The following is a 15,547-nucleotide window of genomic DNA, read 5'->3' as shown; positions in this document are numbered from 1 at the left end:
GCCTTAGCGTCGTAATTTTGAAGAAATTCCTCCTTATGTCTAGTCTAAATCTGCCTCTCTCCGAATTATTGCCATTTGCCTTAGTCCTATCACTACAGGCCTTTGTAAAAAGTCCCTCCCCAGCTTTCTTGTAGCCTCCTTCAGGTACTGAAAGGTTGCTGTGAGGTCTCCTTGGAGCCTTCTCTTCACCAGGCTGAACAACCCCCAACTCTTTCAGCTTGTCCTTGTATGGGAGGTGCTCCAGCCCTCTGATCATCCTTGTAGCCCTGCTCTGGACCCGTTTCAACAGCTTCGTATCCTTATTATGTTGAGGATTCCAGAACTGGACACAATACTCCAGAGGGGGTCTCTAAAGAGTAGAACAGAGGGATGTTTACTGGTGTGTATGTCTCTGGGCTTCTCCTGGTTTCACAAGGATGGGTTCACTGTGGCCAAAAAAAACCCCAATCCAAGCTAGGAAAACTCTTCTTCTTAGGAGCAGGTATATTCATCCAATTAAGAGCTGACAGGATTTTACTCTGATTTGACACTTATCTTATTCTGTCTACAATGGCTCCACTTTTATAGTACATTTTTGATCTTTATGAGTCTCTTCCAGTTTCAGGTAGTCTGTGATTATTTATTAATTTGAGTGTTCCAATACTGAAGGATGAAGATCATTTCGAAAGTCAAGAATGCCTTGATTTTTTTTTTCAGTATTTCCATAAATTACATACTAATTATAGTACATTTTTCAGATATGATATAGGTTGCTATGTTATTCAGCATGAAATTATGTATGAAATTCTGATAATCAGTAGTATAGTTACAGTTTGGCAACTAAATTTTTTCTTTCTTTGTTGACCTCCAAAAGCCTGCTGTTATTTAACATTGCCCACCCCCACTGTGATTATTTCGCTACTCTGTTTCATTTTTGCATACCTGCCACCAAGATAGCTGACTATATCATTCCTTTTTCTGTGAATACTGCAAAAAATTAAGAGCTGCTAAACCCTTGGTGTGCTGAGGCAAAACTCACATTAAGACGATCAGCACTGTTTGTTTCCTTGTGTTCTTCTGTTTGAGTACATTCGGTTCCTTGTCCTAGACGTAACTTTCAGACTAGTGCAAGAAGGGCAACCAATGTCTCTTGTGCTTGTTCTGATTTTGAAATGGGTTTAAGATAGCCTTGAAAGATAACTTATGCTGCTAAACTGATAGTGATTGTAAGTGCTTCCTGATGCTTTGCACTTCTGCAGATTCTGTTATGTGAAGATTCTGGTATATCACAAATTGATGTTTGCTGTAGTATACATATAATCTATTCTTTCATAACCATTAACTGATGAGTCGTAGTCAATTATGATATGAGTCTTAATTAACCTGCTCAAAATATTAATAAGTATAATTTGTGAATATTCTAAAACTAATTTCTTTTTACTTTGTATCTTAGGGTTCTATGGCCAAGCCTCATATAATTGTAGCAGGAGCTGCCACGGTAAGTTGTACATCTGTGGGACATTTTAGTAAAGAAGGAAGTTCTAATATGATAACTTTAATGCTTTCAAGTTGGTTACATGATGAAGTTATTAAGTCCAATTTAGAATAAAAAATATACTCTCAGTGAATTTTCTGTTATAACAAGTAGTTCTAAAACATCAGATATATTTTATTAAAGCTGTGCAATGTACAGTATTTGCTTTTTGGAGTACTGATTGATAAGCATTGATTAGCCTGAACCTAGTTAATAAATAAATTAGTTTATTTCTTAAAAGCAGGTTATTAATTTAAAAAGTTAAGTAAAAGTTCTTGCATACTAACATAAATGCATTTTTAATAAATTTTCTCAGTCATAAAATACTCCTTTTAAGCATGACCCAATCTGGAATGCTCTTTTTTAGTGCACACGTTTCTTTTAGGCTTACATGGGCAAAACCCTGAGTTTTACAAGAATAATTCAACAACCAAAGATGTTGCGCTTCCTAAGTCTTGTTGGAAGTTTCCACCGCTGCTGCTTGCTGCAGCATCTCAGAAAATAGGGCTGACAAGGGCCTGAAGAAGTCTCCTGACCCATCAATTTGCCACAAGGCAGTATCAGTTATACTTGTCTCACTCTTGACAAGCGTCAACCAATTCTTTAAAATTTCCAGGGTCAGAATTCAACAGCCCCACCCTAAGCAGTCTTTTGCAGTAATTGACTAGTTCTGGGAGTCAAGAGTCAAACAACTGCTCATCTCATTAATTCCACATTTAATGTCTCTTAATTCCAAATATTTTGAGACTGGAATTTGAAAGTAATTAACCATTATAAATTCATACCAGCTCAAATTTAGAGTTGGAAAAATATGTTCCGTTTTAAACAAAATCCCTTTGAGACAGTTCAGGCATTCTGCCAATCTGAAACCTTCTGATTATGCCAATCTAGGGTGAATCCCTCTAATTTTAGGGGGAGATCATAGGTGTATGCAGACCTGCACAGATTTTGTGAGGAATCTGAAATCCTCTGTTTTCAGCTGAATCCCCTAACTTCTCCTCCACTGTAGGATCCATGTAAATATTTGAGCTTTAGGAATCTTACTAAGCCTAGAATCTCTCTGCTTGATCTGAGAATTTGGCATGTCTTACTAGCAGAAGTGATTGTATTTCACACAGAAAATGGCATTATATATGGATAGCATTCTGGAATGCAGGTCAGCTTGCAGAACAACAGGACTGTCAGCTAAATAATTCCTTTTACTCGTGTATATACATTAGCCATAGCTTGTCATCCTCTGTGGATGGAAGGAGATGCAAACCAACAGTATTTGTGGTGCTCAGCTCTTTATAACACTGGTATATTTACACAAAACATTAATAGTGATATCTAGAGTTGACCAAAGATAAACATCCCATATTTTAGGGTACTTGCAGAAAAAAAAAAAAGAAATTCAGAATCTGACGCATCAGTAACGTTACTGTGACTAGCACTAGTATGGTAACCTGCTACCAGATTAAACTGCTGTGTGCTCTTGGACTTGTCAGCGTTTTGAAACTTACCTGTATCTTTAACTTAACTCTCAGTTCTGGACATGGTCTTTCTTAAGATGTCAGCTGCATTACCGTGTATAAATAGAAATTGAGTCTTACAAGCTGGAGAAGCTCCAGCTAGTACAGAACTCAGTTGTTTGCTTATTTTGGGAAATGTCTCAGAATGTCACTGCAGTGCTCTGCTTCTTAGTTCCAGAGTTCTTGTGAATACAATATGCTTCTTAAAACATGCGTTTAAATACTATAGGCATTTGACAAGTCAAGATTTAGCTACAGGGAGAAACTGCTTTTTTTCCAGAGTATGTGTGCTCAGAGAAGCTGGATGTTACCTGGTTTCATTAATTATTTGTTTATATTCAATAATATTCTCAGGAAAGAAGTTAATCAATGTGCTTGGCTTACATCGAAATTTTTGTGTAGATACTTAGAAATTACTAGACTGTTCACTACATCCAGGCTAATTTATTTAATTTTTTTTTACAGATTTTGACTAATTCAGGGTAGATTTAGTAATTCTTTAAAAAAATGCTAAATACATTAATACATTTTTTCCTACAGTTTAGGAGATTCTTTTCCAAAGTTAGGAGAAATTCTTGGGTGGCTCTGGCATCCTCCCAGTCATTGCATATGGAAGATTAAATCAGAAATTAAAATGGCCCCTTCCCTTCCCTTCCCTTCCCTTCCCTTCCCTTCCCTTCCCTTCCCTTCCCTTCCCTTCCCTTCCCTTCCCTTCCCTTCCCTTCCCTTCCCTTCCCTTCCCTTCCCTTCCCTTCCCTTCCCTTCCCTTCCCTTCCCTTCCCTTCCCTTCCCTTCCCTTCCCTTCCCTTCCCTTCCCTTCCCTTCCCTTCCCTTCCCTTCCCTTCCCTTCCCTTCCCTTCCCTTCCCTTCCCTTCCCTTCCCTTCCCTTCCCTTCCCTTCCCTTCCCTTCCCTTCCCTTCCCTTCCCTTCCCTTCCCTTCCCTTCCCTTCCCTTCCCTTCCCTTCCCTTCCCTTCCCTTCCCTTCCCTTCCCTTCCCTTCCCTTCCCTTCCCTTCCCTTCCCTTCCCTTCCCTTCCCTTCCCTTCCCTTCCCTTCCCTTCCCTTCCCTTCCCTTCCCTTCTTCCTTTTTTTGATATCTGAGAAACGGGTGGAAATACCAAAACTCGATACTACTGTCAAGTTTTGCTTGCATGTATCTCTTGCTGTGGTCAGTTTTCCTGGAGTAAAGTCAGCTGAATTGACCATGATTTTTATGTAATGTGACTGGCTTTGCTACTTCGTCATTGTTCAAAGTCAGTGCACACCTTGCATTACTTAATATATAAAAAATCAAATATACATTAAGTTGAATGTTACATACCATGCATTTAAATGGTCTGTTTGAATGTAATTCTGTTTAGATAGCTGCTTGGTCCAAAGGATCTTTTTTAGCACCTCAAAAGCGAAGACTAAAGAAATAATCTCGCTTTATAGAAATAATGAAAAATAGCTAGTAATGGAGCAATGGAATCAGTTAATTAAGGGTCCTCAGACATACAGGTTCTGAATCTCTTTCTTTGTTTCTCCAGTGGTCTATCAAGATTCACAATGGCAGCAACGAAGCCCTCACACAATATAAAATCAATATCACTTCAATTGCACCTCTTTTGGAAAAATTAGCAAAAAGTAGTGATGTTTACTGGGTTTTACAAGGTAAAGTAATAACAGTAGGTAACAATTTCTGCTGTCGCTGTGTGTTGGAATCATTATCTTGTAGGATATGGGAAACACTACGTGCTGGTTACTTGTAGAGTGAAAAGGGTGTTTAATTCCAGTTTGACCTCTCTTGCAGCCTTAACTAGCTAGTACCTAACTAGCGGTTGCTAGTGGTGGAGAGTTTGAAGTTCTCTCAGGAAAATATTTTGCCTTCTGAACTCTTTAATTTATAGAATCTTGGAATGGTTTAGGTTGGAAGAGACCTTAAAGGTCATTCATTTCCAACACCTCTGCCATGAATCCTTTCAATTCAACACTCCTTCCACTGAACCATGTTGCTCAAAGCCTCACCCAACCTTGGCCTTGAACACCTCCAGGGATAGGGTAGCCACGACTTCTCTGGACAGCCTGTTCCTGTGCCTCACCACTGTCACAGTAAAAACGTCTTCCTAACATCTAGTCTAAACCTCCCCTCTTCCAGCTTAAAACATTTCCCCCTCATCCTGTCTCTGCACTCTCTGATAAAGAGCCCCTCCCCATCTTTCCTGTAGGCCCCCTTTAAGTACTGGAAGGCTGGTGTAAGGTCTCCCCAGAGCCTTCTCTTCTCCAGGCTGAACAGTCCCAACTCTCTCAGCCTGTCCTCGTATGGGAGGTGCTCCAGCCCTCTGTTCATTTTCGTGGCCCTCCTCTGGACTTGCTCCAACATATCTATGTCTTTCCTGTGTTGAGGACTCCTGAACTGAATGCAGAATTTCAGGTGAGGTATCACGAGAGTGGAGTAGAAGGGCAGACTTGCCTCCCTTGACCTGATGGTTACACTTCTTCTGATGCAGCCCAGGATACGGTTGGCTTTCTTTGTTAGCCTGCTCTCAGACTCAATATGCCAAGTGTATTATCCCCCGCTGTGCTTTGTATGTGCCTCCTGGGAGTCAGGAACACAGGTGCATAGAAGAGCTTTATTTCTGTGCTTGTGTTCAGTTAAATTTTCAGATTGCATAAATAATAGGAGAGGTTCAACAAGTGCATCTTCTTTGTCTGTGTGTATAGAATGAGTAGACATACTCTAGAGAATATAGAGATTTTAAGTCTCTAGAATGAAACTTGCTTCTGTACCCTGAGCACTGATCGATCAAGATTAGGAGCCAGAAATCACAGTTCAAAATGAGTCTGTGATATTTTTATTATGGCATCAAGCTTACATTATTTTACTTTTCTTCAATAAAACTTAGGTACGTCTCTGACACTGAACAGTGAGCACGTAGGTAGAATGTGCTGGTTCATCTGCCATAGAATACAGCATTTTAGATGACATCAGTCCAGTTAGAAACATAAGCAGATTTTGAGTTTTGATAGGAGTATACCTGGCTGTACCTTTGCAGTCATATCCAAGTTCCTATCAAAGATGGTTCTAGAGGTTAACCTGTAGCAACAGATTCATCTTCTTGCATGTGTTCTGTTGATAAAGATCCAGTACATTAAGTCATCTCTGAGCTCTTCAATGGAACAAGTAAGAGGAAAAGCAGCCTGTACACAGAGTTATCTAAACTCTGATTGCCTAAGGGTTGGCATTGAGGCAACTAAAGTAAATCAGCTTACAGCTTGTAGAGTGTGTTGTGCCAGAGTTACGAATGTCAGTAGCTTTTCATAGCAACTGGTGGACCTCTGGCTGACGTTTTGATCTAGAACCCTGTACAGCTTTGTGTAAAGCTGTACATAATTTCTGAAGCCTGCAAGCAATTGAGTGGTGGTCCATTCTTCAAAAAAACTAATGTTCTGCCATCAATTAAACTGGAATTCACAGGAACAAGTGGAATATGCTTATAGACTATAGAGAGGTTGGTTTCGTCTGCAGTAACTAGAGGGTTGGAGAGATTGTTTTTATCCACACATCTGTTCTGCTGCTTATGTTCTGTCCTCGTGGCTTTGGAGTCTTGGGAAATTCTGTTACTGAGAGAAGGCATGAGCAGCTCTCCGTTCCAGCACTGTATACTCTTAATGGTTTTGGGGAACTTAAACAGGCATTCATGTCTGGCTAAAGCTTTCAAATCTCTAAGTATGTATGTGTGACTAGGGAATGGCAATAACATTTCCTCATAAACAACTCTTGTTACTACTCTAGTTGCTGTAACAGTCCCTCATCCCTTGTTACACATTTTTTCTGTACCATTAAAGACTTGTGACTACCTAAATGAAAGTAGTTTCTACAACTTGAGCTTATTTGTCAAGTAGAAGATTGATGTGCCCATTCTTTGTCCTTTCAAATTCAGACCCTGTTTATGAAGATCTGCTGAGTGAAAGTCGGAAAATGATCACTAATGAGAAAATAGATGCTTATAATGAAGCAGCTGTTCGTATTCTGAACAGCAGCTCCCGAAATTCCAAAGCTAAAGTTAAAGTGTTCAGTGTATCAAAATTGATAGCACAAGAAACTATCATGAAGTCTGCAGATGGCCTGCATCTCCCCGAATCAAGCAGAGATACAGTAAGTGTTTTTATCACTGGCCAACATTAAAAACTAATATTAGTAAAGCAAGATTTTAAGTGAACATTCTGAAATGTCAGACAATATGAATGTAGCGAGGACCTGCACATTCTTCAGGAGATTTTGTTCAGAAGATCTCAGTAGGTAGGGAGGCAGTTATATAGATTGTTTGAAAAACATAATAGCAAACACATTAGTGTGTAGCTCTTTTTAAATAGCTGTTAATCTGCTAGATCTTTTAGATCCAGAGTGCAAACTTTGTGCCTTCATCTGCATGAATGAGTTAGAGCGATAATGATTCGTCAAGCAGTGCTAAGAAACCAGTCTTGGATTTTTCCCCTATGTGCCCCTGTGATTTTTTTTCCATAATCAGTATGAAGAGCGTAAGAAAACACGCAATATAGACCTTCCTGGTTGCATGGAGTGCCACTGATTTTATTTCTTATTTTGTCTTTAACCTACTGAGAGATGTATATACACACTCACACACATGTAGTGAGCCTCTGAGCTTTGTCAGTCTGCCCTTCTTGCGACTGAGCTCTCCCTCCATACCACTTATAGTTCCATTCTTTTGCAGATTTCAGTTGCTTTCAATTATTAGTTGAACTATGAACTATCTCAGCAGAGGTTTCAGTCTCTTTGGCATGATTTAGAGGCTTTCATTACTGTGCCCCTTTAAGAACTAGGTTTGTGAGCTTTTTTGCGTTTATAGTCCATTTAGCTCTTTACAGTTTCTTTTACAGCCAGTAGAGAGAACGGTTGTAAGGATTAGCTCTTTCCTTACCTCCAGAAGCTCACAGGTCTCCTGCTTGGAAGAGATGTTTTGACTGTACTGTTAAATGCAGCTAGGTGTATGGGGGCACAGTGAAATTTAATTTATGTGATGATAAGGAAGAATTGCCTGTGTTTTATGTCAATGCATGATCTAGAAGAAAATTACTTACAATGAAAATGTTACCATTTTTATTAGAGATTAATTGACAAAACTGCCTATTTCTTTGACAGAATGCGATGATTCTTATGAATGTCTACTGCAATAAGATAATGAAGCCCATTGATGGCTCCTGCTGCCAGCCTCAGCCTCCTCTCACTCTAATACAGAAGTTAGCTTTCTGTTTCTTTACTTTGTCCATTATTGGATATTTAATTATCAGTTTAATTCATCGGAATAATTATCGGAAGAACAAATCATGCACTGATTTGGAAAGTGGAGAGGAGAAGAAACCTGTCATCAGCACTCCGAATATTTCTACTTTAGAGATGCTCTTACACTCGTTCTGCAAACTTGGTCTAATCATGACTTATTTTTATCTATGTGACAGAGCAAATCTTTTCATGAAGGAAAATAAATTTTACACACATTCATCTTTCTTCATACCGATCATCTATGTCTTGGTTTTGGGGGTATTTTTTACCGAAAATACTAAAGAGGTAATGATCATGTTGACTTCCTATCTATAACATTGTTTCTAAGTTTGAGTGTAAATAACGCATTGCTAAATATTGAAAGTCAAATTTTCAAAGCCAGTATAACTCATCTGCAAAAAATGCAAAAAATCACAAGCAATATAAAATTTGCATGGAATTAGATGCAAAAGCTCTTTGAAAGCATATGGGCATGAGTGCTTTTAGCCATTGTCACTCAGTCAAATTTGAAGTGAGCATAGCTCAGATACAAAAGAGTGCAGAGTTAAAATCCGGTAGACCTGTGTCCATCAGACAAAAGCCTCTTACAATTAAGACCTTACGCATGAAGTGGCTTATTGTTTTGAACTTTTTTTCCTCATTTTGTAGATGTTCACTATGCTTTTTGGAATAGCAACACTCTTGTTTTGTTTTGCATTAGACTAAAGTGTTAAATAGAGAACAGACTGATGAGTGGAAGGGCTGGATGCAACTTGTTATTTTGATTTATCATATCTCTGGAGCAAGCACTGTAAGTGATTTGAATTGCATATATTTTCTTTAAGTGGGAGTGCAAGGATAATATAAATGCATATTAGGGTTGAATAGAATGAATAACTAATGCTTTGTAGTTATAGTTTTTAAAATGATACTAGCAGAATTAGTTTCTATTAAAGTGTAGATTTCATTGTTAAGAGCATCTTATGCATTACTTAATGAAAAAAATATACTTGTTTCCTTTATGTAGGATATTACATCAGTTTATTTTTAATTGCTAGCAACATGTCATTTTTATGTTCAGAACTTGAAATTGAAGGTTGGCTTTCAGAGATCCTTTCTTAACTCTTTCTTAACTGGTTTTCAGAATATGGAAAGTGTAGAGCGATAAATAGCAGAAACTCAGTATTAGGGAAGTTTGGAAACAAAAAGAGCTTGGTAAGAAATGGGGAAATGCAGCATGTTTCTTTTCTTAGTTAAACCAGATTTACTGCAAAGCAGAAAAATAATAAAATAGGGGGGAAGATGGGAAGATGAATATGTGGCCTTTTATAAAAGGTACTTTATTTTTCTCAACAGTTTTTGCCTGTGTATATGCACATTCGTGTTCTGGTTGCTGCGTATCTGTTCCAAACAGGTTATGGGCATTTCTCATATTTTTGGGTAAAAGGAGATTTTGGTGTATACAGAGTGTGTCAGGTAAGAATATCTACTTACCATTTTTATAAAGAAAATTGTTCATGTAACAAGATAACCATAATATATTTCTACTCCCTAAATAATGTCATATGAGATTACTTAACCAAGGTTTGAACATTAAAAATGGTTATTGTTTCTGTGTAATCTGGCCTGTTTAACCAATGCGTTTACCTAATACGCACATATAGCATATAAGTGTTACTTGCAATGTAAAAAATGTAAGCATGTAGACTTCAAAATATCAAGACAAGTAATTTCCAAAATATAGCAATGGAGTTTTCACTGCAGTAGCAATTTAAGGTAAATAAGAATATATAGGTAGTGAGGCAGGCTGGCTGCCAGTGGAGAGGGAGATCGTTGACAACAAATTTATTTGCTTAATCTTCCTGGATTTATTCTACAGTCACTGGTGAGTAAAGAGGTTTACACGAAGAGCTGTGAAGTTCTGAATCGCCCTCTGGAACAGCCTTTCTTCATTTAGTATTGAGAATAGATATGGTGGTGTCAATGTTCTCATCTTCTCTCCCTGAGATATAAAATACATAGATACTTGTATATGGTGCTAAGGCAACATGTGCTCGGTCTCTCTTAGCTTTGCCTCCCAGTTAGTGTATCTTCTCTTTTCTCTGCTCTGACTCCTTCCAGGTTTTATTTCGTCTCAATTTCTTGGTCATTGTACTGTGCATAGTGATGGACCGACCTTACCAGTTCTACTACTTTGTGCCATTAGTCACTGTCTGGTTTATGATCATTTATTGCACCCTAGCTGTATGGCCTCAGATAGTCCAGAAGAAAGCAAATGGTAAGATTGGGTTTTTTTTTCCTCCTTCTGCTATAAAACTTTTGCGTGGTACTACAAATGATAACCGTACAGCAAACGGTGTTGTTAGTACATCTCAATCTCTTTTAACATATTTTGACTATTTTAAAACAGCTGTTCACAGAAATATGATTTGACATAAATGAATTATATGTCAGTTGAAAAATGTAACAGCTGATAACTGAAGTCCGTCTCTACTAATATGACTGTAACCATACTTTTTAATAGGTTTTGACCTGCAGAAATGTGTTTTGTCAAGAGTTGTAATATTACTGAATACAAACTGAAAACTATCCATGCTAGCTAAGGTTGTTACTGTAGCGTACCGATGGGCCTGGCATGAACAGCGTGAGCGTTCAGACTTTCCCATTCTGCATTGCAAACATGTCTCATCCATCTTGAGCACTATTTCTGCCATATTCTGCCAAATAAGAACTTGGGATTTGTTGTCTTAGTATCTTAGATTAAGTGAACAATCAGAAGTATATCCTGTAATACAGATATTTTAAATAAAAACCAAAGTGAAATCCCAGCTTATTTTATGCATTACAGTTCATTGAAGAGATACCATCATGTGGTAAAGGCTTATTTCATTCACCTAAATCAGAACAAAAATCGTAAGAGTCTTTGATCCTCATACTGTACTGATGGAGTAACATCCAGATTTTATAGTCTACAGATATGACAATGAAATACAATAAATGCACGCTAGGAATTTACATTCCCCTAGAATAAGTATGGCCTGTGCAATGTGTTTCGAAAAGCAAAAGCTTTAAAATAGTGTTTTCTATTTGAACACCTAAATTCTCTTCTTTCTGCATGTATGTTGTCCCTGGTTTAGATGTGAGGCTTAACTTAGGATTAATAGGTTGTTCATTGCTCTGAATGTTTGTTTTAATTGCTTAAAGTAAAATTTAATATGTAAAATGTAGATAGTGGGAAAATAATGCTGGTAATATTTGAACATTTATGAATGTATTTATTATTAAGCATAACTACACTAAATAATTTGCAATTATTTAATTTGTCATGGGTTCTGCTATTGAAAAATTGATGATTGTATACTGATAATTTATTTCTTCCTCAGGGAACTGCTTATGGCACTTTGGTTTACTCTTGAAACTGATTTGCTTGCTGACATGTATATATTTTCTGTCATATTCTCAGGTTTGTAAATTTTGACTATTTTTATCCTTACGGACCTAAGAGCATATTACCTGGCTCACATGAGTAATGTGCTCATTACTTGTAAGATTTGCTCCTGTATCATAAGTACAGAAGAAAAAGAAATGAACCTTTCATTTCCTTTTCATATTTGAATTGGTGTGAATGCTGAAAAAAACCACAGTTCTGTGTCTTATTAATTTGTTAGTAATGCTTGCTTGACATGTTCTCACTATACTAATACAAATGTAGTAAGTACAACAAAGCTCTGTGCTTCGGTTTGGTGTGGGGTTTTTTTTTGATGTACCTAAAGTTACTGAGTGTTTCTAGCATATGATGGTACATATCATGATATGAAGATCTATGTCTCTTGGAGACCTGCTGTTGGCTTTGATACCTTATTGGAAGATTGGTTCTCGTGGTAAACTAGTGGCTTACAGCATGCTGTAAGTACAGCTGACAGAAATAAGGGTAGAGTTTGTCACTGGATTTCACAGGGGGGTTGTGTGGTTTTAATCCCCCATTGGTTTTAAGCCTGTTGAACTGTAGTCTTCTGTAGATATGTTATCCCAACACGAGGCGATCTCTGCCTTTAAGCCTGCAGTACAGAATGGAAGGAATGCCAATACCTTCATGGGAAGCAAAACTGAAACCTGTCATCTAAAGAAACTGGGTTTTGTTGTTTTTTGTTTATTTTCTTTTTAAGGGGAACACCTTCAAAGGAAGCCTGGTTTTTTGGTAATGCCACATAGCTAGTGGAATAGGAGTGCAATAATATTAAAAGACAGTGTATCGATTTAAATTTAGTAAACATGATTGACATAATTATTAATGCTTTTGCCATGCTTAATTTTTTACAGGGCGCATTTGAGAAGATATTTTCTTTTTGGCCACTGTCCAAGTGTTTTGAACTGAATGGAAATGTCTATGAATGGTGGTTTAGGTGGAAGTTGGATCGCTATGTATGTAACATTTGCATGAATTTATATTGGTCTTTTAAGTATATTTTTTAATTTGAGGGGTGGGAGGGTTGTTTTCCTTTCTTCCAGAGAAAGTTTGTCCCAGGGGATTGTTTAATAGATGACTAAGCTGCATCCACCTTACTTCTGCAGATGACTGTTAAAATCCTCTGCTTATTGATGTATTTGTTGCTGGATCCTACTTAGTTTGTTTCTAAAAAATGAATTCATAAAGTGATGGGGGTTTGTCTTTTCTCAAAAATTTTACTGCAAAAATCTTACACCTGTAGCACTAGACCACTGAAATACAAGGCAAATCATTGAGGTGGCTTTCTTACTTAATTTCATCAATTAAAATATCAATTAAAGCAATATTTTTTAAAAACACTTTTAAATCAGGGTCTTGCTTTCCAAACCAGACTTCTTCCATGTATTTTTAAATGGTTTTCCAGTGAGAAAGTGCTTTCTTTCCAGTTACTGACCCTACAATGTGGGGGAATAGAACAGGGAGACACTGGTCTTTTTTTTGTTGTTTGTTTCTTGTCTTCTTGGTAAGGGAAGCAGGGTTTCTAAGATGGGAGCTTTTATCTGCTAACCTTATCCTTAATGGGATCACCTGCACACTTCTTCCTCTAGCACCCTCCAGTAACTGAAATTTGCAGAGCACACCGTTGTCACGCCCCAGGTTGCTCCTATCAGCAGTGCACACTGCATTGCTACTTCTCAGACTCAGAACTTTGTTGCTTGTGAAAAGGCATATTCCTCTCTGAAGAGGAGGTCCCGAACTAAATAGAGAAGACAAGCACTGCATGGACCTGAAACAGCATCGTGTTGCTAGCTAAGGAGAGCTTGGCATGAGATCATAAAACACTGCTGCAGAATTCTGTCTGTGAGAGAGGGAAGCACTTCCAGTGCTTCTTAAATGTTTTCATCTGTCAGCCTGGGAGAAGGCCAGAGACTCATGCTTTTTCCCCAAAGAAAGCCCTTTTCAATGCTGGTGTAGATGGTGCAGTGAGTTGTAGGTAGTTGAAAACTTGAAATTTCATGTCTTTAATGCTCTGTGAAGCATTAGTAAGAGAACTTTATTTGTAGCTTTTGAGTTGAGTTAAAAATGCAGCTTATGACAGCCTAGTGTAGAAATCCTATTTTTGTTTACTTGAGTAAATCTGGGAAAGGAATTTTTCACACTTACGTTTTGGTATTGCAAATAGTTTATCCTGTAGCATTTCTGTGAAGAGTTTGTATCTGAACTGCTGGTAAAAGCAATGAAATATTAATTGCATTCTGTTTGTCTTTTACAGGTAGTTTTTCATGGGATGCTGTTTGCTTTTATTTATCTGGCATTGCAGAAATGTCAGATGATAACAGAAGGAAAGGGAGATCCTCTTTTTTCCAGCAGAGTTTCAAATATTTTATTAGTCGTTTCAGTTGTGGCCTTTTTGGTACGTACCTAGCATAACTAGTATAATCAGATTCATCTCTAAAGAATAAATTTTCTGAAGTTCTTGTTCAGAAAATACATTGATTTAAGAAATCAAATCTTGATCTGGAGATATTTCAGCTGTGTTTTTATGCACTAAATATCACTAAAATATTTTTCCTTTCAGACAATTGTAGATGGAAACATCATCACTCTTCCAGTTCATTGCAAATATTATAAGAAGATTGGATCATAAACATAACATGGTGGATAATGCAACTCTTATCTCCACTCATGATTGCTTGTGTATTTGTGATGAAAAAATTGTCAGCAGTGTGGTTTTATTTTAGAGTATGAATAAGTATGGTATTCATCAGTTGCAAAGAAGAATTTGAGAGAAACACAGAACTAAGCACAATGTTTCCCGTCCCACATCTTAGTGAACCAGCTACTGCTGAAGCACTTTGAAATAGCTTACCTCTTGCTTAATTTTTTAATTTTACTTATACTTCCTACACAGAATAATTTTTATGTCTTTTAGACATACTCTATTTGGGCTAGTAGCTGTAAAAACAAGACAGAGTGCAATGAACTGCATCCTTCTGTTTCTGTGGTACAGGTAATTATAATTATAGTCCTTTTCCTTACAGTGATAGAATCTGGTCTGTTCTTGTTCAGCCTTTTTAAAGAAGATCTTTAAATATATCTTTGCTATACATGTATGGTCAGATATTTTGATTCATTCTCATGTCTGAGAGTGAAAAGGGCTTTAAGTTCATTGCTTGCTATTTTTCATTGCCTTTAAGCATTGAAATCACATGCTGTGATTATGGTTTTGATTAACCCTGATGTCTTTAGTGTAGGTTTCATATGCACTGTTTTAAGTCCAAACCCAACTTTTGATTAATTGCATAGTAGTGGAAAAGGAGAAAGTTCTAGGGAAGCGTGAGTGTTTGGGAGGAGTTAGTGTAGGAGACAACCTATGGGACCCTGTAGTCACTTTTAGGCAGAGAAGAGGTGGGCTACAGGGGCATCTGTGTTTTTCTAAAATTTAGGTTTTCCTCATTACTGTGTGCCATGCCCCACTTTCCCCCAGCTCTCTGATTGTGTTACCTCACAGTCTCCTTTTTTTTAATAGTTTTTCCTGCTCTCTTGAGGAGCAGCCTGTGTGACTTAATTTTTTAATATTAATTTATTCATCTTGACACCTCTTTATAAACTGAGGGTTAGCTCAGCTTTGTGGCCACCTTCATTTTAGGCTGTCATGACGTAATGTGTTGTGACTCTTCCTAGTAAGTGTGTGGTAACTTCTGTCAACATCAAGGCCACGATTCTACTGCAGATGTAAATGTGACCTGCTGTGCTATGATAATGCACGTAAGAGATTTGCAGTTTCAAGACCTACTTTAAGTACTGACTGCG

The 15,547-nt window shown here is 37.6% G+C and overlaps 1 protein-coding gene across 3 annotated transcripts in view; it reads left to right on the top strand.

Annotated features, from left to right (window-relative positions):
* Window positions 1-15,547, top strand: part of CASD1 (CAS1 domain containing 1) — a 30,150-nt gene that overhangs the window by 12,145 nt on the left and 2,458 nt on the right. The window contains exons 6-16 of one of the 3 annotated variants that reach the window (XR_008448368.1): window positions 1,433-1,477; window positions 4,553-4,676; window positions 6,947-7,161; window positions 8,167-8,592; window positions 9,008-9,097; window positions 9,643-9,762; window positions 10,408-10,564; window positions 11,670-11,749; window positions 12,607-12,708; window positions 14,007-14,147; window positions 14,313-14,744. Coding sequence is in view for 2 of the 3 variants with exons in the window: in XM_009558865.2 (XP_009557160.2) it covers window positions 1,433-1,477; window positions 4,553-4,676; window positions 6,947-7,161; window positions 8,167-8,592; window positions 9,008-9,097; window positions 9,643-9,762; window positions 10,408-10,564; window positions 11,670-11,749; window positions 12,607-12,708; window positions 14,007-14,147; window positions 14,667-14,744 (1,578 nt within the window). In the remaining variant the exon portion in view is untranslated. The remainder of the gene's footprint in view (window positions 1-1,432; window positions 1,478-4,552; window positions 4,677-6,946; window positions 7,162-8,166; window positions 8,593-9,007; window positions 9,098-9,642; window positions 9,763-10,407; window positions 10,565-11,669; window positions 11,750-12,606; window positions 12,709-14,006; window positions 14,148-14,312; window positions 14,745-15,547) is intronic. The other 2 variants (XM_009558865.2, XM_054057245.1) reach the window with 2 other exon arrangements.

This window comes from Cuculus canorus, chromosome 2 (genome assembly GCF_017976375.1).
Source record: "Cuculus canorus isolate bCucCan1 chromosome 2, bCucCan1.pri, whole genome shotgun sequence".
Classification (NCBI taxonomy): Eukaryota; Metazoa; Chordata; class Aves; order Cuculiformes; family Cuculidae; genus Cuculus; species Cuculus canorus.
Note: the sequence above shows the minus strand (reverse complement) of the source record. Positions and strands in the feature narration are given on the sequence as shown.